General features: G+C 37.6%; 1 protein-coding gene across 1 annotated transcript in view; it reads right to left on the bottom strand.

Moving 5' to 3' along the window:
- The window catches only part of CLYBL (citramalyl-CoA lyase), a 187,403-nt gene extending 159,808 nt beyond the window's left edge, over positions 1–27,595 (bottom strand). Inside the window, 3 exon segments of the mRNA XM_020964048.2 lie at positions 24,058–24,194; positions 24,197–24,243; positions 27,441–27,595. Of these exon segments, the coding sequence (XP_020819707.1) occupies positions 24,058–24,194; positions 24,197–24,243; positions 27,441–27,595 (339 nt within the window).
- Between the last annotated feature and the right edge of the window lie 280 nt (positions 27,596–27,875).

Below are 27,875 nucleotides of genomic sequence, written 5' to 3'. Positions count from 1 at the left end.
GAGCATCCTCAAAGATTGTATTAGTAGGACACAAGCAGGTTTTCCCAACACTTCAACAATTTTTATCCTATCACAATATCTGGTGTCAAGATATTAGGAGACACCCTGTTTTCCAGGGCTAAGGCCCAGCCAGCAGGCTGTGTCCTGGGCTTGGCATAACAACAATCCTTGCGCTACCCCTCTGGATGATCTCAGCCACAGCAAAATCCCAGAATTGTTTCACACAAGCATCAGGTGGTTTCTGAGCTTGGACAAGCACCTGTAGTACCCATGTTCCAGTCATGAAGCCCTGCTATGAATCAAACTTGTCACACTGTGCTGTTACCCCTCACTATCAGGGCTACAGCTCACTGCGTGGCCATAGGTATAAGTATTGTGATCTCCCCACCCAGCCTCGGACCCCCCTACTAGGGACTGGGCTCTGGTACATATGCCTTTGCTTGCAAATCTGTTTTCTTCACTCTGAAATTAATTAAACTTCTGTTTGATTCCTGACTCTCCTGTCACTAGCCTGCTTTGTTTGGCTCCAGCTACCCACAGGTTACAGACTTGTTCTGGTTCGCTTTACATTAAAGAATATAAGATCCTATTGTGCTTTATTCAGAGGGTCAACAAGAATTTATTAAGCATCTACTTTAAGCCAGGCACTGTGCTAAGTACTAGGGATACAAAGAAAGGCAAAAAGAAGTCTCTGCTCACAAGTCTAGTGAAAGAAACAATATGAAAACAACCAGATATATTCAGGATATATACAGGATAAATTGGGACTAATCAACAGAAGAAACACACTAGCAGCAGGCATGAGAGGCCACCTGTAGAAGGTAGGATATTAGTTGGGACTTGAAGGAAGCTAGGAGGCTGGCAGAGATAAAGGAGGAAAGAATTTCAGCTGGTGAAAATCACCAGGTTGAGAGGAAGGGCAAGGAGGCCTGTGTCAATGATCACAGACTATGTGGAGATGAGTAAAATGTAGGAGGTGGCCAAGACAGGAAGGGTTTTGAATACCAGAAGATTTTATATTTAATCTTGGTGATAGGGAGTTTATTGAATGAGAGTGGGAAGCATGACATGGTCAGACCTGGGCTTTAGGAAGATTAATTTGATAGCTGAGGGTATGATAGACTAGAGTAAGGGCAAGGAAACCAACCAGAAGATTATTGTATAATAGTACATGCATGTGGTGATAAAAGCTTGCACCAGGGCGGTGGCAGTGTCAGAGGAGAGAAGGTGGTGTATGGTAGAAAAGAAAGAAAGGTAAAATTGACAGGACTTGGCATTATATTTGATATGGAGGGGGAGGGAGAGTTAAAGGCAAAGAAGACACCTAGGTTGTGCGCCTGGGTTACTGGGCAACTTTGAGCATTCATCTATTGCAGAAAGTCTCTTTTTCTTATATATTTGAATTAATTTGTTATATAACTTGAATATCATATTTTATCAGAGAAATTTGCAGCAAAGATTCTTCCCCAGTGAACTGTTTCCCTTCTAATTTTGTCTGCATTGATTTTGCTTATTAAAAACCTTTCAATTTTATGTAATCAAAACTTATTTTATCTTCTGTGATACTATTTTTTGATTAAGAATTTTTCTCTCATTCTTAGTTAAAAAAGACATCCTCCTAAAGAAAGGTCCATTTCCTTATGCTTTTTGTGTGTTTAGTAGTAATGCCTGTTGTATTCTGTCAAAAGCTTTCTGTTACTACTGATATAATCAAGTAATTTTTATTATTTCTTATTAATCTAATATATATTTTCATTATAGTTTTCCTAATATTGAATTCATTGCATTCCTAGCACAAATCTAACTTCATTATGATATGTAAAAATTTTAATATGTTATTGTGAACTCTTTTCTAATACCTTATTCAATATTTTTGTGTCAATATTTATCAAAGATTCTCATAGTCTACAGTTTTCTTTCTCTGATTCATCTATCCTGTGTTTAGCTATCAGGACCATATTTACCTCATACAAGGAATTTGGTAGAATCTTTCTTTCCCTACTTTTGCACACAACTTATGTAATAACGGAATTGGTTGTTCTCTGAGTGTTTGATAGAATTTAATTGAAAATCTATCAGGTCCTGTGTTGTTGTTGTTGTGTTGTTGTTGTTGTTGTTGTTGTTGTTTTATCTCAAACTTGATGTCCAGGAGATATCTTAAACTCAATATGTCCAAACAGAACTCAAAATCTTTCTCCCCCTCCTACCTTCCTTATTACTGTAAAAAGCAAAACCATCCTCCCATTCCCTGAGGCTTGCAATCTAGGAGTTATCCTGGATGTTTCACTATCTCTCACCTCCCATATATCCAAACTTCTGTCAAGGTCTATTGATTTCACCTTTGCAATATCTCTCCTGTAAGCCCCCTTCTCTCCTCTGACACTGCCACCACTCTAGTGCAGGCCCTCATCACTTCATGCCAGGATTATTGCAATAGCCTGCCAATGGGACAGCCTGACTCAAGTCTCTCCCCACGCCAATCCATTCTCCATTGGGTCACTAAAGTGATTTTCCTAAAACACAGGTCTGATCACATCATTCCCCTACTCAATAAACACCAGTGGTTTCCTATTGCCTCCAGGAGCAAATACGAAACGCTCTGTTTGGCATTCAAAGCCCTTTATAATCTAGCCCCCTTCTACCCTTCCAGTTTTCTTATACCTTACTCCCCACTATGTATTCTTCAATCCAGTAGCACTGGTTTCCTGGCTGTTCCATTAACAAGACATTCCATTTCTTGGCTCTGGGCATTTTCTCTGGCTCTCCTCCATGCCTGTTGGTAATGTTCTCCTTCCTCCATTCTGACTACTGACCTCCTTGGCTTCCTTTAAGTCCCAACTAAAATCCTGCCTTTTACAAGAAACCCTGCCCAACAGTTCTTAATTCCGGTGCCTTCCTTCTTTTAATTATTTCCTATTTATTCTGTATATGATTTGCTTTGTATATATTTGTTTTCATGTTGTCTCCCCATTTGGTTGTAACCCTTTTTGAGGGTAGGAACTGTCTATTGGTTCTTTTTGTATCCCTGACACTTGGCACAATATCCAGCACATAGTAGGTGCTTGATAAATATTTGCTAATTGATAGGTTTGTTCAATTATTTTTCTGAAACTGAGTTATTTAAATTATCCATTTTATGGTCTGTTAATCTGGGTATTTAATCTTTTGTAAATATTTATCCATTCATTTGTTATGAATTTTGTTGGCATATAACTTGGCAAAATACTTTCTAATAATTATGTTCACTTCCTCTTCATTTGTTGTAAATCCTCCTTTTTTCTTTTTTGATTTTGGCATTTTTGTTTTGCTCTCTTTTTTGGGCAAACTAGCTAATGTTTTGTCTATTATTAGTTTCCCCCATAAAAACCAGATTCTACTTTTATTTGTAAACTCAATATTTTTAAATTTTATTTCTGTGTGAATTGTGAATTTTGTTATTTTTGTTTTTAGTTGAGATTTTAAAATTTCGTGCCTTTCTACTTTTGTTAATTGCATGCTCACTTTTTAAATTTGTTCTTTCTTTTTTTTGTTATTGATGAGTATTTGTAGTTCAAGATTACTATTCAGCTCGAGTCTTTTCATCAGGAATGCTTGGAAGTCCTGTATTTCCTGAAAAAGTACAATTTTTTCCCTGGAAAATTACACTCAGTTTTGCTGGGTAGGTTATTTTTGGTTGTGTTTATTTTTTGCCTTTTGCAATATTTTATTCTGCCCTCTCTGTTCCTTTATAATGAAAACTGCTTAATCTTGTGTAATCGTGACCATGGTTCTACATTACCTGAACTGTTTCTGGCTAGTTGTATTTTTTTTTTTTTACTTGGAAGCTCTAGATTTTAGCTATGATGTTTCTGAGACTTTTCATTTGGATGTTTCTTTTAGGAGGTGACTGATAGATTCTTCAGAGTATTTCTTCCTCACCTTCATGGGTATTTTTTTCCTGTTCACTTTCATTTTCCTTTGGTATGACACAAGTTTCAGGTCTGGATTTGGGTTGGCTTTTTGGGTGAAACCCCTCTCCTAGTCACTCTTAGCTTTTAATCATCTTCTTATTTTGTGGTTCTGGATTGGATGAAAATCTTACTTCCGGATTTTTTGTTTTGTTTTGTAGTGTTTCCTCTGTGGTGTTTTATCTCTTTTGATTTTTGCTGGGGTATATGTGGCAGAGCTAATTTCTCAAAATTTCATCAGGTTGTCATCAGTCATGGCCTGGGTGATGCGGGGATAGGGGAAAAGCAGATACATGCAGGCAAGTGCCCAGGTTAGGATCCTTGTGATAGTAGAGTCTTACTGAACAGCTCACAATAATAAAAACAACTGGAATAGTACTTTAAAGCTTGGGAAAATATTACATATATGCATGCATATATGACATATGGATTTCATATGATATGCATATATATTATGTGTACATATAAAGATATATATGTATATATCATATAGAATATCCACATACTACTATATATGTATATATGTAATATATAAATATATAAAATGTAATAAATGTAATAATATACTAATTATATAATACATGATATAATACACATAATATATAACAATAAATATATGTGTATATATCTATACCTAAAAATAACCCCAGCAGAATATAAGCCCCTTGAGGAGAGAGATTTTCATTCTTTTCTTCATATTTTGAGCACTTAGCATTGTGCCTGGTACATAATAAATGCTTATTCAATTGAATGACCTCATTTTGAGCTTCACAACAACTCTGTGATACATAGATATAGATATTATAATATATCTGAGCCCAAGTTTTACAGAACACATCCTTTTATTAAGGGGATTTGTTCTGTGAAGTTTAGGTTCAGTCAAAGGGCTGCACCCAAAGACCTAGAAGGCCACATGTGGCCTCGAGCCCATAGGTTCCCCACTCCTGAGTTAGGCCAGTGTTGCATGCATCAAAGTGGTCATGACAATTCCAGAGTGGTTTGAACCACAGTTATGGTTTACTCTCCTCCTGGCAACTGCCTTTAACAGCTCCCCCAACCCTACACATACCCAATGCCCCTCCCACTCTCATCTCTCCACATCTACCTTGCCGTTTCCTCCCTGGGGGAGGATTTTATGTGAAAGACAAAGAAGGGAAAGGACTATGGTTCGAGAACATCAAAGAATATAAATAATGTGCCCTGGTCTCAAGGGACTACTTGGTCCCACAGAATTAGGAGCTATTGTTTAGGATGCCAAATACTAGGAATTCTCTTTGCTTTCATGGCAGGAAGGCAGTGGCTGCATCTAGCTGGACTCCCTGGCAACCCTTGTTCCATTACTGAGTCAGAGCAGGTGGTTGGGGAAGGGGCTCCTGCTCTAATCCCCTGTATCCTCCCAGGTGCTCTCAGCTGCTGCTTCTGCTGAGTGCTACTATTGTCAGATATTCTTGGCAGCTCTCCTGCTTCTGCTGCCCAGGATGGAACATCATTTTAAATGTGTCACATTCTGGGTCTTTTCTTGAAAAATAGGTCTACATGCATGATTTTTTTAGTGCCTGTGAGTGTGTTACTTTGAGACATAGATACGGTTTTAGCTTAATTCTTTCTTTCTCCCCAACCTCCTTCCACAATTCTCTCTCTTATCTCATTCTCCCTTTTCTTTTCTTTCCCCATTCAAAGTATAAAACAACCTATGGAGAAACACAAGGTAAATTTCTATTATGTAGTAGTAGGGAGCAGGTAGGTGGTACAATGGATAGACTGAAGAGCCTGCAGTCAGGAAGAATCATTTTCCTGAGCTCAAATCTGGCCTCAGTCACTTACTAGATGTGTGACCCTGGGTAAGTCACTTAACCCTGTTTGTCTCAGTTTCCTCATCTGTAAAATGAGCTAGAGAAGGAAACAGCAAACCAGTCCAGTATCTTTCTCAAGAAAACTCCCAAACAGGGTCACAAAGAGTTGGACACAACTGAAAAATGACTGAACAATAAAAGTAGCTGGAAAAAGATAAATTTCACCCCAGCTTCTCCAAAGGCAAAGATCCAGTGACATCTCTTTTAGAAGCACCTTCTAGGCACACACTTAACCCCCTAAAAAAAAGATATCTGGAGGAAGGGTTGGATAAAGAAGTGCTATTTTTCTATGGTAGTTAGACAGTGGCTTGTTTGTGTTCCTTTTGTGCCTGGACAGATAGCTGAGGAGAAAGTTTAAAAAAAAATTGGAACAGCAAAACTTAAAAGAAGAAATTCCCTTCCTCCTCTTCTTTGACCTAGCTCAGTAACACCAGCCTTCTTGCTGTTCCTTCTTATTTGTTGTCTCACCCCAAAATATCACCTCTAACCCCCAAAGGAGCTACCCAATGAGTTAACTAGTTGTGTATTTAAAAGGACATGCAAATGTCCCCAAAGAGAAGAAACACATCATTACAACTACCATGAGTCAGGGCCAAAGAAGGGCATGCACTATTTACTAGAATGTGAGTAGAAATGATATGGAACATGGAGTGTGGCCTGGGGTGAACGATGTCTTTAAGTAGGGCCCTAAAGTGGGGAAACATAGGAAGGTGAAACACTGGGCAGCATGAGGTTTACTCAGTGTCTGAAGTTGTGGAGTTGGTACTGACCCAGGAACAAGAGGCTCTGAAAACGTTTTGTTTAGGACCTGGCCTTGCTCTATTTGCATTTTAAATGGTAAGCTCTTAGGAAACAGGACCTATAGCATTTTAGGTTTAGTACTGTATTGTACGCTGTTCATTTTACCCTGACAAATGTGACCAACCTTAGTGCAAGAAATGCTTGAATCAGGTTTTAAAGAACTATAGTGGTAATTTTTAAATCACTTCAAACAACTGTTAATAATTTTTAAAAATGCTGAAATTATTCCTATATCATTTCAAATGTACTGTTAATGCAACAAAGGGGCATTTTTAAAACACACTATTATTCAATTCAATGTCTAAGCTCAAAAAAAGTGTGTGTGTGTGTGTGTGTGTGTGTGTGTGTAAGATCATGATTTTAAGCCCTGAATCAAAATTTTCTCTGTACTTACAAAGGTCTTCTCTCCAAATCTGTAGGTAAGGCCTACTTGTAAATGGGCATATTTCTGCATTGCAGCCTTAAACTAATACGGAAATTTAACTGGACTGAGGAGTCAAGATACACAAAGCTCTCCTCCCCCCAATCCTTATCAAGTCCTCACAAATAAGTTCAACTATGAGGGAAAATGCTGTTGGGGTTGTGGGAGGATAGGCTCTTAAAAGAGGGTTTTAACAGAGGCTAGCAGTCTAACCTATTACAGGCTAGTTAGATTATGTTGATCATATTAAAGTTTCTATTTCTACCAGGAAACTAGACTATTTATTAATAGATTCTGCCAAGTTAGCCCCTAACCAATCCATCCTGCATTCCTCAGCAGTCACTACCTGGGAATACAAACCCAAAAATGAGACAATCCCTATCCTCAGGAAGCTTGGGGGAAGGGGGGAATTGCATATAACAGTTAAGCAAATAAAAGAGATATCAAAATAAATTCACAGTGATAGGGGAAGGGAACTGTTAACAAGTGAATCTGGAAAAGCTTTTTAAAGGAGATGGTACTTAAACTGAGCCTAGAAGAGATCTAGGGATTGATTCCTTGAATGGTTATTGCATTGTTCAGAGTTCTTAAGCCTTTCAAAGTTGTCTTTCCAATGTTGTTACTGTACAAATTATTCTTCTGGTTCTGCTTCAGTTCAAACAGGTGTTACTGGGTTTCTCTGCATCTATCCATTTCATAATTTTTACCAGTAAAATAATAATCAATTACATTCATAGAATATAGTTTATCCCCCAGCTGATGAGCACTCCCTTAATTTCCAGTTCTTTGCTAAAATAAAAAGAACTTCTATAAATATTTTTGTACATTTGAGTCCTTTTACTCTTTCACTTGTCACTGAGTCAATGGGTATACACAGTTTAGTGACTTTTTGGGGACAGTCTTAAATTGCTTTTCAGAATGGCTAGACCAGTTCACAGTTCCAAAAGTAAATTAGTGTTCCTGTTTTCCCGCTGCCCATCCAACAAATTTTCCTTTTTGTAACCTCTGCCAATCTGATAAAGGTGAGGTATTTCAGTGTTATTTTAATTTGTATTTTTCTAATGATTATTGATTTTGAACATTTTTATATCCTTCTTGAAAGCTTAGATTTCTTCCATTGAAAACTTCTTATTCATATATCATTTGGGGAATGGCTCTTATTCTTATAAATTTAAATCATTTCTTTATATACCTTGGATACGAGACCTTCATAATAGAAGCTCTCTGAAAAGATTTTTTTTCCCAGTTTGAGCTGTTTCCCTTCTAAATTTAGCTGCATTGGTCTTATTTGTAGAAAACCTTTTAATTTTCTGCATATCAAAATTGCTTATTTAATTTTCTGTGATCCTTTCTATCCTTTGTTTCAATAAGAATTCTTCCCATATTCATAGATTAAAAAGTTAATTTTTTCCTCATTCTTCTAATTTGTTTATGAGTGACCTTTTATATCTAGGTTATATATTCCTTTGAAGTTTATCTTGGTCTATGGTATGAGACACTGATATATACCTAACTTCTGCCAAACTACTGTCAGTTTTCTGAGCAGTTTTCTAAAAATTGAGGTCCTTGGGTCTATCAAAAACTGAACTGTTCTGATAATTTTGTTCTGCATGTTGTATGTATAATTGATTCCATTATTTGATCTTTATTTTTAATCAGTACCACACAGTTTTGATTATTACTGATATATAGCATGGCATGAGAACTGATATTGTTAAATACCCTTTCTTTTCAATTAAAAAAAATTTGTCCAGAAACTTTTGACTTTTTCTTCTTCCAGATAAATTTGATTATTATTTTTTCTGTAGTTTCTAACTTTTGTAGTTTGACTGGTACAGCACTGGATAAGTAAAGAAAACTAGGCAACACTGTCATTTTTATAATGGCACAGCCTAGTCATAAGCAATTACTATCTTTCCAATTTTTAGGTCCATCATTATGTCTATAAAGAGTGTTTTGTAGAGGCTGGGCTGGCTCCTAGAAGAGTCACTGTCTAGTAATGAATCACATCCACAGGTTTTGACTTGTCTGATTTCCATGGGGCTAAGGAAAGGGAACATGAAAAGTACCACTTTTAAAATGAAGCTGACCGGACTTGCGCTTCCGGGAGCCAAGATGGCGGAGTGAAAAGGTAGCCGCTCTCACTCTCCCCCTATCAACCTCTGAAAACCCAGAAAATATCACCCCAGAAAAAAAACCCTGGAACACCTGAACTAGAAGAGAGACGAGGAGCAGCAGTGCAGTAGCCCAGCAAACTGGTCTCCCAGTGCCTCAGCAAAAATAAGGGAGGCAGAACTATAAGGGGCCCCTGGCAGATAAGTACCCTGCGGCATTCATCTGAAAGGAGGTGAAGAAAACAACCTAAAGGCTTCCTAAAGCCCCGGCCTTGCTGATTCCAACCCTACACCAGGAGCTTTAGGAGCCCTGAAGCCTCCAATTGTGAAGAGATCCTGAAGCCCAGGTGGTAGAGCAGGCAAACACCAACACCTGGACCTCCGAGTGCCTCAGTGAGGGCGGGGGGAACCGGTGGAAACCAGCTCAGAAAACCACCAGGAGTATCGGCAATCCACCGAAAAGGAATCTCCCGGTGTATTAGCAGAACCCGAGGGAGACAACACTGCAGGGGGCCCCAGGCAGATAAACATCCTGCAGCAGCCATCTAAAAGGAGCTGAAGAAAGCTAAAGGAAAGGAAAAGCAGGCAACCTAGAATTGCCTGAAAGTTCCAGCCTTGCTGATTCCAGCCCAACACAAGGTAAGCTGCCAGAAACCTACAGCCTCCAATTCCCAGCATAAGAGGCCCCAGAACACAAAGCCAGTGACCAAGACCTAGCTCCCAATACAAGAAGCTTGGGTCGCATGTCAGTCCTCTGTGCCCCAGCAGGAGAGCTCAATCTCTTTAAAGGCCAGGGAATAAAGAAACACCATGAGTAAAAAGAAACGTACCATAGATTCATATTATGAGAAGAGTGAAGATCAAGACAGAAATTCTGAAGAGGACAACATTGTCAACAAACCCACATCTGCAACAACAAAAGGGAATATGAACTGGTCTGAAGCCCAAAAAGCCTTCTTAGAAGAGCTCAAGAAGGATTTTAATAGTCAAATGAGAGAGGTAAAAGAGTCCTTCAAAAATACAATTGGCCAGTTGGAAAAAAATACACTGAAGAAAACAAGTCCCTAAAAAACACAATTGGCCAATTGAAGAAGGAAGGACAAAAACTAACAGAAGAGTACACTGAAGAAAACAAGTCCCTAAAAAACACAATTGGCCAGTTGAAGAAGGAAGTACAAAATCTAACAGAAGAGTATGCTGAAGGAAACAAGTCCCTAAAAAACACAATTGGCCAGTTGAAGAAGGAAGTACAAAAACTAACAGAAGAAAACAATCTGTTAAAAACTAGAATTGGACAAATGGAAACTAATGTCTCTATGAGAGAGCAAGAATCAGTCAAACAGAAACAAAAAAATGAAAAAAGATGATGAAATGTAAAATACCTCATCAGTAAAACAACCGACCTGGAAAATCGACTCAGGAGAGACAATTTAAAAATTATTGGACTACCTGAAAATCATGATGAAAAAAAGAGCCTGGACAGTATCTTTCAGGAAATCATAAAGGAAAACTGCCCAGAAGTCCTAGAACCAGAAGGGAAAATAACCATAGAAAGAATCCACCATCACCACCTGAAAGAGATCCCAAATTGACAATGCCAAGAAATATAATAGCAAAATTCCAAAATTACCAGATGAAAGAGAAGGTGCTGCAAGCAGCCAGAAAGAAAGAATTTAAATATCATGGAACCACAGTCAGGATTACACAGGACCTTGCAGCTTCTACATTAAAAGACCGCAGGGCATGGAACATGATATTCCATAAGGCAAAGGAGCTTGGAATGCAGCCAAGGATCAATTACCCAGCAAAAATGAGCATCATTTTTCAAGGGAGGAGGTGGATATTCAACGAAATAGGAGACTTCCAAACTTTCCTGATAAAAAGACCAGAGCTCAACAAAAAATTTGATCTTCAAGTACAGGACTCAAGAAGGACTTAAAAAGGTAAATGGGACAGAAGGATACAATATGTTGTTAATAAGGGGGGGGGGCTGTTTAAACCCCTACAAGGGAATATGAGACTTGCAACCCTTGAGAACTGTATTGTTATTACACCTTGTTAAAGGAGTATACATAAAGAGGGTGGATATTAGTTGACTTTGATGTAATGATAAAAAAAAATAATCAAGTGGGTTAAATGGATCCAAATAAGTGGATCAATCTGATCTTAGAAAAGGTACTGAGAAAGGAGGAGGCAGACAAGGGTAAATTACATTACAGGAAAAGACACAAAATCCTATTACAGCAGAGGGAAAGGGGGGGGGAGCATTGTTTGAACCTTACTCTCATCAGATTAGGCTCAAGAAGGGCATAATATAATCAGTTAGGTATAGAAATCTAACTTGCCCTATAGGCAGTAGGAGGGAAAAGGGGAAAGAAAAGGGAGGGGGGAAAGAAAAGGGGGGGGAAAGAAGGGAGGGAAGCAGCAGTAAGACTAAAGGGGAAGAAAAGGGAAAGGGATAATAAAAGGGGGAAGGGACTGAAGGAGGCGGTGGTCAAAAGCAAAACACTAGTGAAGGGGAGAAAGGAAAAAGGAGAAAGAAAAGCATAAATAGGGGGGAAAGGATGGAGAAAAAGACACAGATAGTAATCATAACTGTGAATGTGAATGGGATGAACTCTCCCATAAAACAAAAGTGGATAGCAGAATGGATTAAAAACCATAATCCTACAATATGTTGTTTACAGGAAACACATTTGAAAAAGAGTGACACATACAGGGTAAAGGTAAAAGGCTGGAGCAGAATATATTATGCATCAGCTGAAGTAAAAAAAGCAGGGGTAGCAATCCTGATCTCAGACAAAGCAAAAGCAAAAATAGATCTAATCAAAAGAGATAAGGAAGGAAACTACATCCTGCTAAAAGGCACCATAGACAATGAAGTAATATCATTACTAAATATATATGCACCAAATGGTATAGCATCCAAATTATAAAGGCTGATACCATAAGTAAACTGGGAGAACAAGGAATAGTTTACCTATCAGATCTATGGAGAACAGAAGAATTCATGACCAAACAGGAGATAGAGAACATTATGAAAAGCAAAATGGATAATTTTGATTACATTAAATTGAAAAGGTTTTGCACAAACAAAGCTAATGCAACTAAGATTAGAAGGAAGGTAGAAAATTGGGAAAGAATTTTTACAACCAGTCTTTCTGATAAAGGCCTCATTTCTAAAATATATAGAGAATTAAGACAAATTTATAAGAACACAAGCCATTCCCCAATTGATAAATGGTCAAAGGATATGAACAGACAGTTCTCAGATGAAGAAATTAAAGTCATCTATAGTCATATGAAAAAATGCTCTAAATCGTTATTGATTAGAGAAATGCAAATCAAAACAACTCTGAGGTACCACATCACACCTATCAGATTGGTCAACATGACAAAACAGGAAAATGTTAAATGTTGGAGAGGATGTGGGAAAATTGGAATGCTAATACATTGTTGGTGGAGTTGTGAAATGATCCAACCATTTTGGAGAACAATTTGGAACTATGCCCAAAGGGCTACAAAAATGTGCATACCCTTTGATCCAGCAATAGCACTTCTAGGGCTATATCCCAAAGAGATCAAACAAATGGGAAAAGGACCCACATGTACAAAAATATTCATAGCAGCTCTTTTTGTGGTAGCAAAGAATTGGAAATTGAGAGGATGCCCATCAATTGGGCAATGGCTGAGCAAGTTGTGGTATATGAATGCAATGGAATACTATTGTGCTATAAGAAAAGATGAACAGGCTGACTTCAGAAAAACCTGGGAAGACTTATATGGTCTGATGCTGAGTGAAGTGAGCAGAACCAGGAGGACTTGGTACACAATAACAGCCACATTATGCAATGACTAAGATTGTTAAACTGAACCTTTCTCAGCATTATGAGGATCTAAGACATTTCCGGAGGCCTCAGGATGGATAATGCTGTTCACATCCAAAGAAAGAACTATGGAAGTCAAATCGCTATCACTTATTTTTACCTTCTGTTGAGTTTTGTTTCATCTTTCTGATGGTTCCTCGTATTGGTTTTAATTTTTACTTGCAACTTCACTAATGTGAAAATATGTTTAATGGGTATGTAAATGTAAAGCCTATATCAGATTGTGCGCCATCTTGGGGAGGGTTGGGGGGAGGAAAAGGAAGAAAAAAATTTCAACTCAAAAGCATATGGAAAAAACAAAAAAATTTTAAATTAAAAAAAAGGTGTTTTGTAGTTGTATTCATATAGTTCCAATGTATGTTTTGATAGACACCTAAATATTTTGGATATTCTGTAGTTATTTTGAATGAAATTTCTCTTTTTATCTTTTCCTGCAAGGATTTATTTTTTGTAATATACAGAAATGCTAAAGATTTTTCTTGTCTAGACTTATTTTATATTCTGTAATTTTTCTGAATTCATTGTTTTTTGTAATTTATTGTCAATCAATTCTTCATATTATCTGAAAAAATGTTTTCTCTTTTATTTTTCTTATCATAAGGCTATGCTAGCATTTCTAAAATTATAACAAATAATGGTGGTGATAATGGACATTCTAGCTTTACCTCTGATTTTATTGGAAATTCCTCTTGCCTTTCTCCATTACATATAATGCTGGTTCTTAGTTTTAAGTGGATACTTTTTTTTTTTGCAGTATTGAGGAAAGGTCTATTTATTCTTATATTTTCTAGCGCTTTTTTTTTAACAGAACAGCTATGAGATTAAAAAAACTTTTCAGCATCTATTGAAATAATCACATGACTTTCATTATCTTTGTAATTAATATTATAGTTATAGTTTTCCTTATAATGAACCAACCCTGCATTCCTGGTATAAATCCAATCTGGTCATAGCACATAAACTTTTAAATATGTTGTTACAATGTCTTTGCAAATATTTCATTTAATGTTTTTGCATCAATATTCATTAAGAATATTGGCCTTTTCTTTCCCAGCTTTGTCTCTTTAGTAAAAATCATTTTGGTAGCTGTGTAGAGGATGCATTGGAAAGGGAAAGAATAGGTCCAGGGAGATCAAATAGGAGACTCTATAAGAGTGATGCACTACCTTGGTGCCTGTATGAAAGGAGAGAAGGGGACATACGCTAAAGGTGTTGCGAAGGGAGGAATGAAAAGATTTGGCAACAGAATAGATTTCTGGGGTGAATGAGGATGAGAAGTTGAGGATGACACCAGTGTTGTGACCCTGGGTGACTGAGAGGATGATGGTACCCTAAGCAGTAATGGTTAAGTTTGGAATTGTAGCAGAACTTCAGGAAAAGATGATGAGTTTTATTTTGTACCTGTTGAGCTTGAGATGCCCGTAGGACATTCAGGCAAAGATGTAAAGTAAGCAATTAGAGACGTGGGGCTAGAGCTCAGGAGAGAGATGAGGACTGGATATGTAAATTTGGTAATTATCTATATAAAGATAGTAGATGAATCCATGAGAACTACTGAGATGAGAGAGAGAAAAGGAGAGGGAGGAAGAAAGAGGGAGGGAGGGAAGGAGAGAGAGAGAAAGAAAGAGACAGAGAGAGAGAAGAGGAAGAAGAACAAGAAGAACAACAAGAAGAAAAAGAGAAGGAGGAGGAGAGGAGAGGAGAGAGAGAGAGAGAAGAGAGATAAAGAATAGGGCAAAGTCCTAGGGTACAATCATGCATGGGGGTAGTACATGGAGAAATCTTGCTAAAATACTAGTAAATTTTTACTAAAATATCCCACCAAACATTATTGATTAGTTTCTCAAAAATATTTTCTTGGGTAATACAATACAACAGAATGCAATTAGTTCTATAGGAATAATGTTATAAATACAAATGAAATATTATAGATGGCTTTGGGTATACTTTATTAATGTTACTGTGCCAGGATAACACCATGTGGAATATGCCTGTATAATTAACATTTAGAAACATTTAAAATGAAATATTCATCAACAAAAATAACCAGATAAACAAGTTCTTCTTTTACTCTGCATATGGAAAGCATTAAAAATAGAATCATCTTAGCAACTGGCTGAGCAGAAGTCAGGTGTGCACCCTGATTTCCCAGTTCCATTTCCCCATCTCTTATCCTAGCACAAGGATGTGGTTACTGCTGCCTCCTAAAGTCAAGATAGGAATGTGTAAGTCTGAACACAGTACAGAAGTACAAAGTACATAGTACACAAATATGACCATCCCTTCTAAGTCAATTTTACTCAAGAACAAACCCTTCCATTAGAGGAAATGTAGCATTCAGCGGTTCATTTACTGCTGCATCTATGCTTATCTGTGTTAAACCTGAGTTAAAGACTTGCTCAGTCTCTACAACATCACCAATGACCCTGTAGCTGTTTTGTCATGATCTAAGAGCTTTGACAACAGCCCTGCACTTTCCCCCATTAACTGGACCACTGCCCCTGCTTCCAGCCCCATCCCAGAAACCATCATTCAGGGAAGCAACCATTTTGGGGATACAACCTAGCAGCAGCCTCTACAGGTGCTATAGCCCTTACCTCCTCAGCAGTTATAGCTACTGAAGATCCAGAAAGGAAAGTTATTTCAAACAAAGTCCTTAGTTCTTTCTGATGGTTCAATATCAGAAACAGATAATGGTTTTATTAATGGAAATGACACTAAAGAAGATACATAAGCATCTGTCTTGCTGCTGCACCCTAAAGACCACTGGGTCTTTCCATCTGACTTGCAACTGGGACCTTCCTACATATGTATTATCTCCCACTATTAGAAGATGCTCCATGGGAGCAGAGACTGTCATATTTTTCTGTTTGCTTCCCTAGTGCTTAGCATAATCATTTAATAAATGTTTTTATTCATTCATTCATTGAGTGACAGCAGTATAGATTCTCTGCTTTAGTCACACTTTGCCTTACTGTCTCTGTCACTGATTCCTTCCTCTTGGGTTGGATCAACTTGTCCCCTTCTTACCTTGCACCCTGCCTTTTATCTACTGAAATCTTTTTCACTCTTCTATGATATCTTCCGAGACTATCATTGCCCTCGCTGATACTTTTTCTCTAACACCCATTGTCTATCAGGCAATTCTCAGCCTTTTTTTGGTCTCAAGAGCCCTTTATACTCTTAAAAATCATGACGTATACTGTATCCTAGGCCACTGCCAGTTTTTTGACCTTTGTCTTGCCACTGGACTTCAATGACTCAGGAAGAAAGAGTAAGGCTGATCATTTTGTGCAGCTCCGCCTCACTTAAATCCAATTCACACACATGTTGAGACATCACCCTGTAATGACACTGGTCCTCTGAAAATGAAGGGCAAACAACACTTCCCAAGAGCTTTTGTTTAAATGGGTTTTATCTATCAATATTTACTGTATTAGAAATTAAACCAGGGGCAGCTAGGTGGCACAGTAGATAGAGCATCGGCCCTGGACTCAAGAGGACCTGAGTTCAAATCTGGCCTCAGACACAAAACACTCACTAGCTGCGTGACCCTGGGCAAGTCACTTAACCCCACTGCCTAGGCAAAAAAAAAAAAAGAAATTAAACCATTTCAGTATCATAATGAAAACAGTTTTGACTGCATGGAACCCACCACTTTTGAGAACTGCTGGTCTATACTACTCAACCTAGCTGGGACATTTGTTGTTTAGGTTTGTAGACAGTGTAGTAGTTTTAGAGTTCTCCATCCCCTAAACATATCCTGGGATTTCTTGACTCTGTCTGTGCTCACAATGCTCCCTGAGCTTAGACTGTCTTCCTTTCATCTCTTTATCTCTTGGGTTTCTAGCAATTCTTTTTTTTTGGGGGGGGGAGGTGATCAGGGTTAAGTGACTTGCCCAGGGTCACACAGCTAGTAAGCGTTAATTGTCTGAGGCTGGATTTGAACTCAGATCCTCCTGACTCCAAGGCCAGAGCTCTATTCACTGCACCACCTAGCTGCCCCTTCTAGCCTTTCTTTAAAGCTCAATTCAAATGCTACCTCCTCCTTGTAAGCATTCCCCAATCCCCCCAAGTCAAAAATGACATCTCTCAAATCTCACATAACACTTTTCTTAAATCTTTCTTATGCATTTACCATTATTATTTTGCATTATAGTTATGTATGTGTGTATGTACATTTCCCTTACTAGCTGTAAGCTCCAGGAGGACCAGAACTGTCTGATTTAAACTTTGTATCCTTCCCTCCCCTGGTGGAATGCTCTATACATAATAAGTGCTTAGTAAATGCTTGCCGAATGAGTGAATAATTCAATACTTCAATTCTACTGAATACATGTTTGTTAAGTTTTTACTGTGTCCTAGGCTCCTCACTGGGAATACAAAGCCAAAAATGAAGACAGCATTCCCTCAAGGAGCTTATGTTTAATGACTCTTCTGCTTATAAACCCACCCAGCAGGATTACCTTAAAGCAGTTTCCTCTCACGAGTACTCATTGTATATAATATGCCATGCTATGCCATGTCTGTATTGTTACTGTCTTGTGACGTCTCCCCACAAAACAGGCACTCAATAAATACTTGCTGAATTTAGCTGAATATATTTTCAGCATGTCTTTGAAAGCATGAAAAAACATAAAGCAAATATGTAATCACTTGGAAAACCTAGTTAGATCTTGGATGCTGAAAGCCAAAAGAATGGGTTGAATTCTCATCCTATGAAATTCTATGGGAATTCTTCCAGTAGGAAAGCTGGAAAAACCCTAGGAGCAGATGGTGGTACTGATTAAAAAAATCTTTGGCTGGCAGAATGTCAGCCCCTTCAATAAATCTGCCAAATGGTTCAAGGGCTTTCTTCGGGAGAAAGGGCAGGCCTGGCACAGGACATCTACCTGAGTATTGAACACCAAGGAAGAGACTTCCACTGGTGGCTTCTTGCTATTTAACTGTTAATTACAGTCCCAATTACATATCTCAGAGCTATAAGTCCCTCGCTCTCCTTCAGTTTGTAGAATCATACATCTAGATATGGAAGGGATGACCCGAAAGGTCATCCACTCCATCCCCTTCATTTTACAGATGAGGAAACTGAGATTCAAGAGGTTGACTGACTTGCCAGATATCACACAGGTAGTACATAGCAGAGCCAGAATCTGAATCCAGGTCTTCTGACTTCAATTCCAGGGCTCCTTCCACTGTACCATGAGGCCTTCTAGCACTCTTCCTTCTTCTTAGCCAGAGCAGAGGCCATCCCGTTTTTCAACACTGCTTTGACACCTCACTTACTCACTTGATATCTTACTTCTTATCAATTGCTGATTTTAACCAGTGTTCAAATAGGAAAAAAGGCCAAGACAGTCATAAACTTACATGTGCACTATCAAGATTTCATTTAAAAGTAGAATCTCTAATCTTCCCACCTCCATTTCTTTATTTCTTTCAAGTGAACTCAGAAGGTTTATATTCCAAAGGCCCCAGGGGCAATGTGATATAATGGCTAGAATATCAGGACTTAAAGTTAGGAAGGCCTGAGTTTGAATTCTGCCTCAGACACTTATCAGCTGTGTGACCCTGGACATGTAACAACTCCTCTGAGTCTCAGTTTCCCCATCTGTAAAATGAAGGGTTTGGACTTGCAGCCTTTGAGGTCTCTTCCAGCCCTAAATCTTATGGCAGTTAGTGCTTTTTCTGACCACGAAATAAGAGGAATACTTTCTTGTTATTTTTTCTCAACAACTCAGGGTCAAATGTTAAAAAAAAATTTTTTGTATAAAACTCATGGCTCAGTCTTCTGATCAATCTACTACACTAAAATTATCTTAAAATTGGGCTGGATTTTATTAATTTTAAACATTCCTGCTCAAAGGTGACAAAGTATCTGAAAACTGATGGGATGTCCATATTTTTAAAAACCTCTAAACTCAATACAACTTCTGAGGCAGAAATTCAAATCATCTTGAAAGCCTTTATTTTTAGAGAATAGAATTGACAAAACGAACAGCTTTAAAGATGAAAATCAATCACTCATTGGCTGTAAAATTGTGTTACCTCCAGCACATTTATTCTAAATGTACATCTAATGGCTTTTCCTGACTCTTTAGAGTCTATACTACTTTACCTGCCAAATAAACTCCTGTTGTCAATTTTCAATCTCTCCCTATCTACTGGGTCATTCTCTGCTTCCTATAAACCTGACCAGGTCTCTCCCATTTGTGAAGAAACTTTGCCTGACTTATCATCCCTTCCAATGGTCATCCTACGTTCCTCTTTTCTTTCATAATCAAAACTAGAAAAAATGACATTGTCTTCACTTCTTTAGCTCTTCTCTTACTGTCTTCTCAAATCTTTACACTCTGAATTTCAACCTCATCACTCAACTGAAACTGCTTTATACAATGTTGCCAATGGTAACTACACTGCCAAATCCACTGGCCTATTTCCTCAGTCCTCATCTTTTTTTTTTTTTTGCCCTTCTACACGTAACATTTCATACTGTTAACCAACCCCCTCTAGGATACTTCCTTTTCTTTGGGTTTTAGTGACACTATTCTCTGTTGGCCTTCTTTAGTTTACTCCTCAGGCTCCTTTGCTGGAGATTATTATCCATGTCCCAGTTCCTAACAGTGGGTGTACCTGGGCCCTGTGTCCTGGGCCCTTGGTCCTCTTCTCTTCTTTCTCTATACCCTCTCTCTCTCTCTCTCTCTCTCTCTCTCTCTCTCTCTTCTCTCTCTCTTCTGATTTCATCTGCTCCCATGAGTTTTACTGTAATCTCAATGCAGATTGCTCCTAGATCTATATAACCGGTAGTCCTTGACTCTCTCCTGAGCTCTAGTCCCATATTGCCAACTGCCTACTAGACATTTCCCACTGGATGCTCCATAAGCATCTCAAATTCAACATGCCTGGGACAGAACTTATTCTCTTTACCTCATCCCCTAACCAAACCCATCCCTCTTTCCGATTTCCTATTACTGTTGAAAGCATCACCATCCTTCCAGCCACCCAGTTTCAACACTTGGGAGGCATCCTTGATTCTTCACTCTTTATCATCCCTTCAAAAATAACCATTTATCAATCTGTCAACAAGAGTTGATTTTATCCCACATTTCTCACATCCTTCCCTTTATCTGTATTTTTTTAAAGTTTCATGTATATGTTTTGGTTTTAGTTTATAAATATTTATAGATTATTCCCACTTCAGGAGAAATCTCTTTTAATGGGATAAAATGTAATATAAAATTAATAATACAATGACTTCATCTAAAAGTATAAGCAGCACTTCACATCTGTAGCACCCTTTGCCTCTCCATGAAAAAAAAAATAGTAACAGAAAACTATTCTCTCTCCCTCCAAAGCCCATCTCATTAAAAGAAAAAAAATTTCTTATAACAAATACTCATAAACAAGTAAAACAAATTCCTTTAGTTGATGTATACAAAAATACAAATGGCTCATTCTGAACCCTTAAATCCATCACATCTCTGTAATGGATAACATGTTTCATTATTATGCCCTGAGAATCATAAATAGTCATTGTATTCGTCATAGTTCATCATTCCTCTATCATCATCCACATAATCACCACCATAATTCAGATGATCATTTCTTTCTGCCTAGACTACTATAATAGTTTTGTTATTGGTATTCCTTTCTCAATTCTTTTGTCCTTATCTTTACATCTTAGAATCTCTTGTTCCTTTCAAAGGTCAGTTTAATTGTCAACATAAGGTCTGTCCTGATCCACAAGAGCTCCTAATACTCTCTGAATACTTTGAATTTACCTTGTATATATGTTACATTTACCTTAGATATATTTTATATTTACTAATAAATGTATATTAGTAGATATATATGTCCGTGTATGTTTCTCCTTTCCCGCCATTGTTTTGGTGGTCCCCTTATCTATGCTTATCATGTAACCTTTCTAAAGCTGGAAAATGTTTAATTTTTGTTTCTTTGTATTCCCTGAACCTAATGGGTACTTAATAAACACTTCTTGAGTTTCTAGTTCCCATTTTTCAAAGTTAACAGCATGGTAAATGGCTCACATAGGAGTATTAATTACACGTAGTATCTTCTCATCTTTATCTTTTCTCCTAATTTCATGTTAATTTTTACTTTTGCTCTAAAAAGTCAATTATCTGACCACCCACAGTTGAATCTGAAATTATCCTGATGTTTGTAACCAGTCATTTCCTATCAGTTAGGATATAATAAACTTCTTTTGCAGGGAGGGTATGATATTCAGTGTTCACCATGTCCAGTGCCTTCTTGAAGAAACAATTCATGATATACAGACATAAGGATTTTGTTATTTTAAAAACACAAATCATATTTTCCCAAAATTTTTTTTGCCATTATCCCAATTTTGTCGAGCCTTCATACTGAGCATTAAGGTATATGTTGATCTAGTACGGAAGATCTAATCAAGATCTCTATAGAATCCTACTATTTATTCACCTTTTTACAGCAGATATTGACATATAGGCTACTGTTTCAGTAGTCCTCTTACATAGAATCATCATGATCACTATAAGATAATCAAGTGTTCCACAAAATTGTTGCTCTTAGGATCATGATAGAACCAATTCTCCCAATTATCTTATTTGGCTCTCCAAGAAGTACCTATAAACCTCCCTTCTTTATATCTTCAGGTTTTATTTATAATAATAGAGACTAAACCTGTGATTTTCTTGATGTAGGGAACTTCCAGATTAGGAAATGCAGCCAATGAACATTTATTAAACATTTACTATATGCTGGGTGGGCAGCTAGGTGGCACAGAGGATAGAGTGCTGGTTCTGGAGTCAGAAAGACTCATCTTCCTGAGTTCAAATCCAGCCTCAGACACTTACTAGCTGTGTGACCCTGGCAAGTCACTTAACCCTGTTTGCTTCAGTTTCCTCATCTGCAAAATGAGCTGGAAAAGAGAATGGCAAACCACTCCAGCATCTTTGCTAAGAAAACCCCAAATGGGGTCATGAAGAGTCAGATATGACTGAAGACTGAAACAAATGAACAATGTACTAGGCACGGTGCTAAATAGCACGGATGGTCCCTGCTTTTAAGGAGACCACAATTTAACAGAGGTGATAACATGCAGAAAACCATAGATACAAGATATATGCAATGTAAATAAAAACAAATTCACGGATAGCACCTGGAGTAGGGAAAGGTAGTGCTGTAGGGAAGTCTGGAAAAAGCTTCCTGATCCTGAGTAAATATGTAAGAGTAGGAATAACCTTATAGTTGTAGTAAAAAGTAGGAGTGTGTTGGGGGTGGGGGAGGGGTCACGACCTCTCAGTGCTCCATATAGCCCTCTAAGACCTCAAGTTGCAGAACATTTACTGAACTGCATCAGTAAGGAGATTTTGCTCCCTGGGGACTTCCTTACACTGATGTAATCCTAGATTTGAACAATTATATACCTACATATAATAGGTTAGCATTGACATAGATCTTTAAGATTTACACACAAAATTCTCACAACAACCCTGGAAGGAAGGTGTTATTACTGTCCTCATTTTACAGAAGAGGAAATTAAGGCTGAGAGATTTAACTGATTTGCCCAGGGCCATATAGCTAGTAAGTATCTGAGGTAGGATTTGAACTGAGTTCTTCCTGCTTCCAAGTCCAACATTCTGTCTGCTGAGGCACCTTGCTACCCCAAATACCTAGAGATATATAGCTATATCTAGATATGCAAATATAGCTATAGATAAACATACATACACACATACACATATATATAAGTACTATCTTTGTGTATATGTGTGCATGTTTATATATAAATTACCATGGTAATTTATATATAAATATACTTATATATTTGACAAATATAACATAATTTATATATTTATATATAAAATTTATATATATAAAAGTTATATATATAATTATAAACATAATCCAAAGTCCAGATGGCACCAATGATTTGCCCAGGTTACATAATTTGTTGGTACCAGATCAGGACACTGAACCTAAATTTCCAACACTCATCTTAGTGCTTTTTCCATTGTACCATTTTGCACCAGAAATCTGGAAGTTCTTCACTTAAATCCTAAAAGTAACACATTGAGCAGATCTAGCAGAGTAAAAGTATATACACATAGAGAGACAACATCCGGATCTAACATGCTATTGAACTTCCCCTTTTAAGAGAAAAGATAAATGTACATCCTTCTAGCTACATCCTTCCAACTTGGCACACTAAGCTGGGTCTCCAGGGAGGTGACTACTTCATGTTCTGGGATATCCTGTGGGTCTGACCTCTTAAAAGCATGGTTCATGAGCCTCTACTGGTAAACTCCCCTTTAACAATCAGCCCACAAATACAATTAGCTCAAAGCAAAGGTCTTGACTAAAACAGGACAGTAAGAAAAGTATGTACAAAAAATTTCCCCTATAAACCTGGATGAGTAATTCAGCTATTAGATGCCATGGATTACGGGGCAGGAGGTAAAAAATTCCCTTCTCTTTCCTCCCCTCTGCCCCTGCAAGTGAAGAGCTTATATTCCACAAAGTTGTTCATGGCATCAATTCTTTCAAATTATGTTGACTAACTCCAGGCCTAGGAGTCTTAACTATCCTAATGGCTTCCAAGGGTGTAAACAATTTTCAGCCAGCCAATCCTAAGATCTTCTTCCAATTAAATTGTAGAGAAACATTTTTTTATATTTTGTAAGGGGACACAAGGTAACCATATTTATAGTTAAACGCCTCATTAACACGTTAATACATCATTACCTATGTTATCTACCCTTTGCTTTCTGTGATTACATTAACTTTTGGGGAAAGAATTAATCGGTTAAAGGCTAACTATTTCTCACTGCATAAATTCTTAACCCTCTCTGAGAACAAGCTCTCAAACAGAAAAAGATTAGAAATCAGCAAAATGTGAGTAAATGGTGGTGGTGGAGGGGGTCAGGGGGTGCAGGAAAACAAAAAGTATAAGATGCTGGCAATAGAAAAGGAGAATTTATTTATATTCCCCTCTCCCACCTTTTTCCCAATAAGAAATTATACTTCCATTACCTTTTTGTTCATAGCCACACCATCTTCACAGTCTAACACTGCACAGTCTACATTCAGTGATGGTACTTTCTGTATTTTCTTTTCATCATTTCCAGGAACATAGAGCACTGCCCTCCTGGGAGTGTACTTTTGATTACTGAAGAACAATAATCAATCTTGCAAATGTTCACTGCCAGAGAGAGCTTCCTGTAAGAGAAAATTTTAAGTTTAAGTTCCAAATTATGTTTAATTCACTTCAAGAAGTTAAATCTTCCTTTAAGTAAAACAGAAATCATGGGTGACTCTACTGGTGGCAAAGATCAATGAAAATTAAGAAAAATGACAACAGGAATAAGCAAGTAAGAAAATGTCAACTCAGATTGATTAAACTGTGGTTAAAAAAATATGAGCATATACAATCCTTTAAAAAAAATGATACAATGCTAGATAGTATGACTTCTGGTTAGTCTGACTCAATAGCGTACTTCATTTGGAGTTTGAAGACACCTCTACCAGGTATATGACCTTAGGCAAGTCACTTCTTTGCTCAAAGCCTCAGCTATCTTCTATGAAAAATGAGGATAATAATATTAACATTTACTACTCTAGAGGATCAAATGTAATTAAGTAATATGTATCAGTGATTTGTAAATCTTAAATTATAATATTATTGTTGGTGGTGGTGGTGGTGGTGTGCTTTTTAAGGAAAAACTATTGTTTTCAGTACCAGTATACAGTGCAGAGTATATTATAAGGAAGAAATTGGTATTAGAATGCACATTAAAATAAGCAGTACAATCCTATGATGCTAAGAAAAGAGAAACTAGAAAATAAATCATCTTGATTTCTTCAAAGGGTGGTAGTTCTAACTAGAGGAGTTTTTGATACTATTTTCCCAACCAAAAGTTTCCTTTCCCAAGTGGAAACGGCATAATCAACCAATTAAACAATGAAGTGACTTGCCCAAGGTCACATATCAAGTGTATGGGCAGACGTGTTTCATGACTCCAAGTATTTATTAAGTACTTATTACATGCCAGCAACAGTTCTTAAAGGCTGGGGATACAAAGAAAGGCAAAAACATGGTCTTATTCTCAAAGAGCTCATGTTCTAATAGGGGAGAAAACATGAAAATAACTATGTACAGATACAAGATATATACGTATATATCTACACACACACACACACATACACACACATATATATATATATATACATATATATACGTGTGCGCATATAATATATGCACTCTCAAAGGAGAAGGGCGAGTAAAGGAAGGGAAAGGAAGATAATAAATATTTTTATAATGCCTACTATGTGCCAGGCACTGTGCTAAGCACTTTATAAATATTACCTCATTTCATCCTCACAACAACCTTGTGAGGTGGGTGCTATTATTATCCCCATCTTAAAGTTGAAATTGAGGCAAACAGAGGTTAGGCAACTTGTCTAGGATCACATAGCTAGTAAGTATTTGAAGCCAGATCTGAACTTCAAACTACAGGCCCAGCGCTCTATGTACTTAGTAGCAGGGGTTGAGGTTGGGAAGGGTGAAAAGTGTAAACTAGAAAAGTCTTCTAGCAGAGAGAAAACTCTGAGCTACATTTTGAAGGAAGTCAGGAAAAATAAGAAGTGGAAGGGAGGAATGAGAATATCGCAGGTATGGGGAAAAGCAAGTTAAAATGCATGGATCTGGGAAGCAGAATGTTCTATGTGAACACCACTAGAGAATGCACTGTACAGTGCATGGAGGGAAGTATAAAAGTATAAGAAGACTAGAATCTATAAAGAGCTTTAAATACCAAACAGTGAATTTCATATTTAATCCTAGTGGTAATAGGGAGTCACTGGAGTTTATAGAGTATGTGTGTCCGAGTGTTATGATCAGAGCTGTAATTTAAGAAAATCACTTTGGCAGCTATGTAGAGGATAAATTGAAGGCAGGAGAGACTTGAGGTATGGACACCACCCAGAAAGCTATTACAATAGTAGTACACAAGTAAAGTGATAAAGGACTGGACCACTTAACCCTAGTTTCCTCTGTAAAATGGGCTGGAGAAGGAAACGGCAAATTCTCCAATATCTCTGCCAAGAAAACCCCAAAATGGGGTCACAGAGAGTTGGACACAACTGAACAACCACCACCATCATCATTATCTAAAATTATACTCTCCCCTACCCCAATTCACCCAACAAATGCCAAAACACTCTCTCAAATAGCATTTTTATCATGTAATGTCCCTGCTCAAAAAGCAATAGTAATTCACTATTGTCTATAATATGAAATAAGTATATATCTCCAATAATATCAAATAGGTTGCCTATAATACTCAATCTTCTTAGTCTGGCTACCATGACCTTTGAATTAGTGGATGACATCCCATCTGGGGTGTGCTGGAGCCAATTGCAAAATTTTCAGCTTGATCACTTATACCTCAGAAATTGGCAAATGTTACAAATAGGGGCTTGACTTTGTTGATTGTCTAGATTTAAGAAAATGATGGAGAAATGTAAACAGTGCAGATTAAACTTAAATATGTTGAACATACAATTTTTCCTCTTGCATAGTCAGATGTTAAACATTTACCAGCACACTCCCATCTCCCACTATCTCATCAACCTAATTCTTTATTGGCACCCCTACAAAGATACTGTTACAATCAAGTAAGTCATTCACTCCCTTATCTCCTTTCAGGTTCCTTATATTTCTTCCAAGTTCAGCTCAGGCAGCAAGTCCTCCTGTGGTTTTCCTCAAACCCCTAAGCTAGTAGTATTCTTTCCCCTCTCCTAGAGTTCTAGAATGCTTTGTTTGATCTCTCTGTCCCCATCACTTCCTACCTTGTACTCCATTCAGCTCTGTATATGCTATCTCCCTTCCACCTAAGCAATATGTTCTGCTTCTTAAGGGTACAAACTGGTTTGTTTTGTTTTTAATTTGCATTCCTAACACTAAGCATGGTTCCTTGCACTTAATAAATGCTAAATTGAATTGAATGCCATAATGCATTCTTTTCTTCAGTTTCTTTATTAAATATCTTTTCCCTTAACTCTAATCATGGAATCATAGAGAGCCAGAAGGGACCTGAGAGACCATTTAATCCAACCCCGACCTTTTTTTGTAGATGAGGAAATTGAGGCATAAAGAGGTTATTTGATCTGTTTAGAAACATACAACTTGTAAATCTCTGACACAAGACAGAAACCCAGATACTACTGATCCTGAGTCTAGTTCCCTATTCCCATCTTTTCCTGTCTTTATCAAGCTATAGGCTTCTTCCCAATCTCTCCCCAAAGTTTTTTTTTTTTTACTAATCCTCACCCCAGACCTCCAAAAGACTCTGCAATGTTTTTATTGGTGTTCTTAAGCCTTTTTCACAGGTTCCCTTTCCCTAGCAAGAATATACCTTCTCAAAGACAGGACCTGGGTCTTCTCTGAATTTAGGCATAGGAACTGGAAGCAGTGATCTGCGGGGCATGGTGGACAATATGCCACAATGTGGGCCAGGTGTTTCAAAATCATCATAGATATCTGACGGATGACCAACTTTATATCTAGCATGGCTAGCAGAGTGTTGCCCCAGGTCACAAGAGAGGATGGGCAGGAGAGGTGCTGCATTAAGGCACTTCTACCTAATGAAAAGATGTCCTTACAGTCATCAAATTCCCTGCACTTTGCCTTAAGTCTCCCACTGGACTAGACTGCTATGCAGTGAAACTATCATTAATTTCCATCAACATGATTACCCTCCCAACCCTATCCCCCTGTGTTTTGTCCTAGATGAAAATATTCCTAATTTCAGTTCTGGTAGTAAAACAAAGAAAGTTGCTCAAAGTAGAAA

This window comes from Phascolarctos cinereus, unplaced genomic scaffold (assembly GCF_003287225.1).
Source record: "Phascolarctos cinereus isolate Bilbo 61053 unplaced genomic scaffold, phaCin_HiC Scaffold_7;HRSCAF=346, whole genome shotgun sequence".
NCBI classification, from domain to species: domain Eukaryota; kingdom Metazoa; phylum Chordata; class Mammalia; order Diprotodontia; family Phascolarctidae; genus Phascolarctos; species Phascolarctos cinereus.
This window is presented reverse-complemented; position numbering and strand designations above follow the sequence as displayed.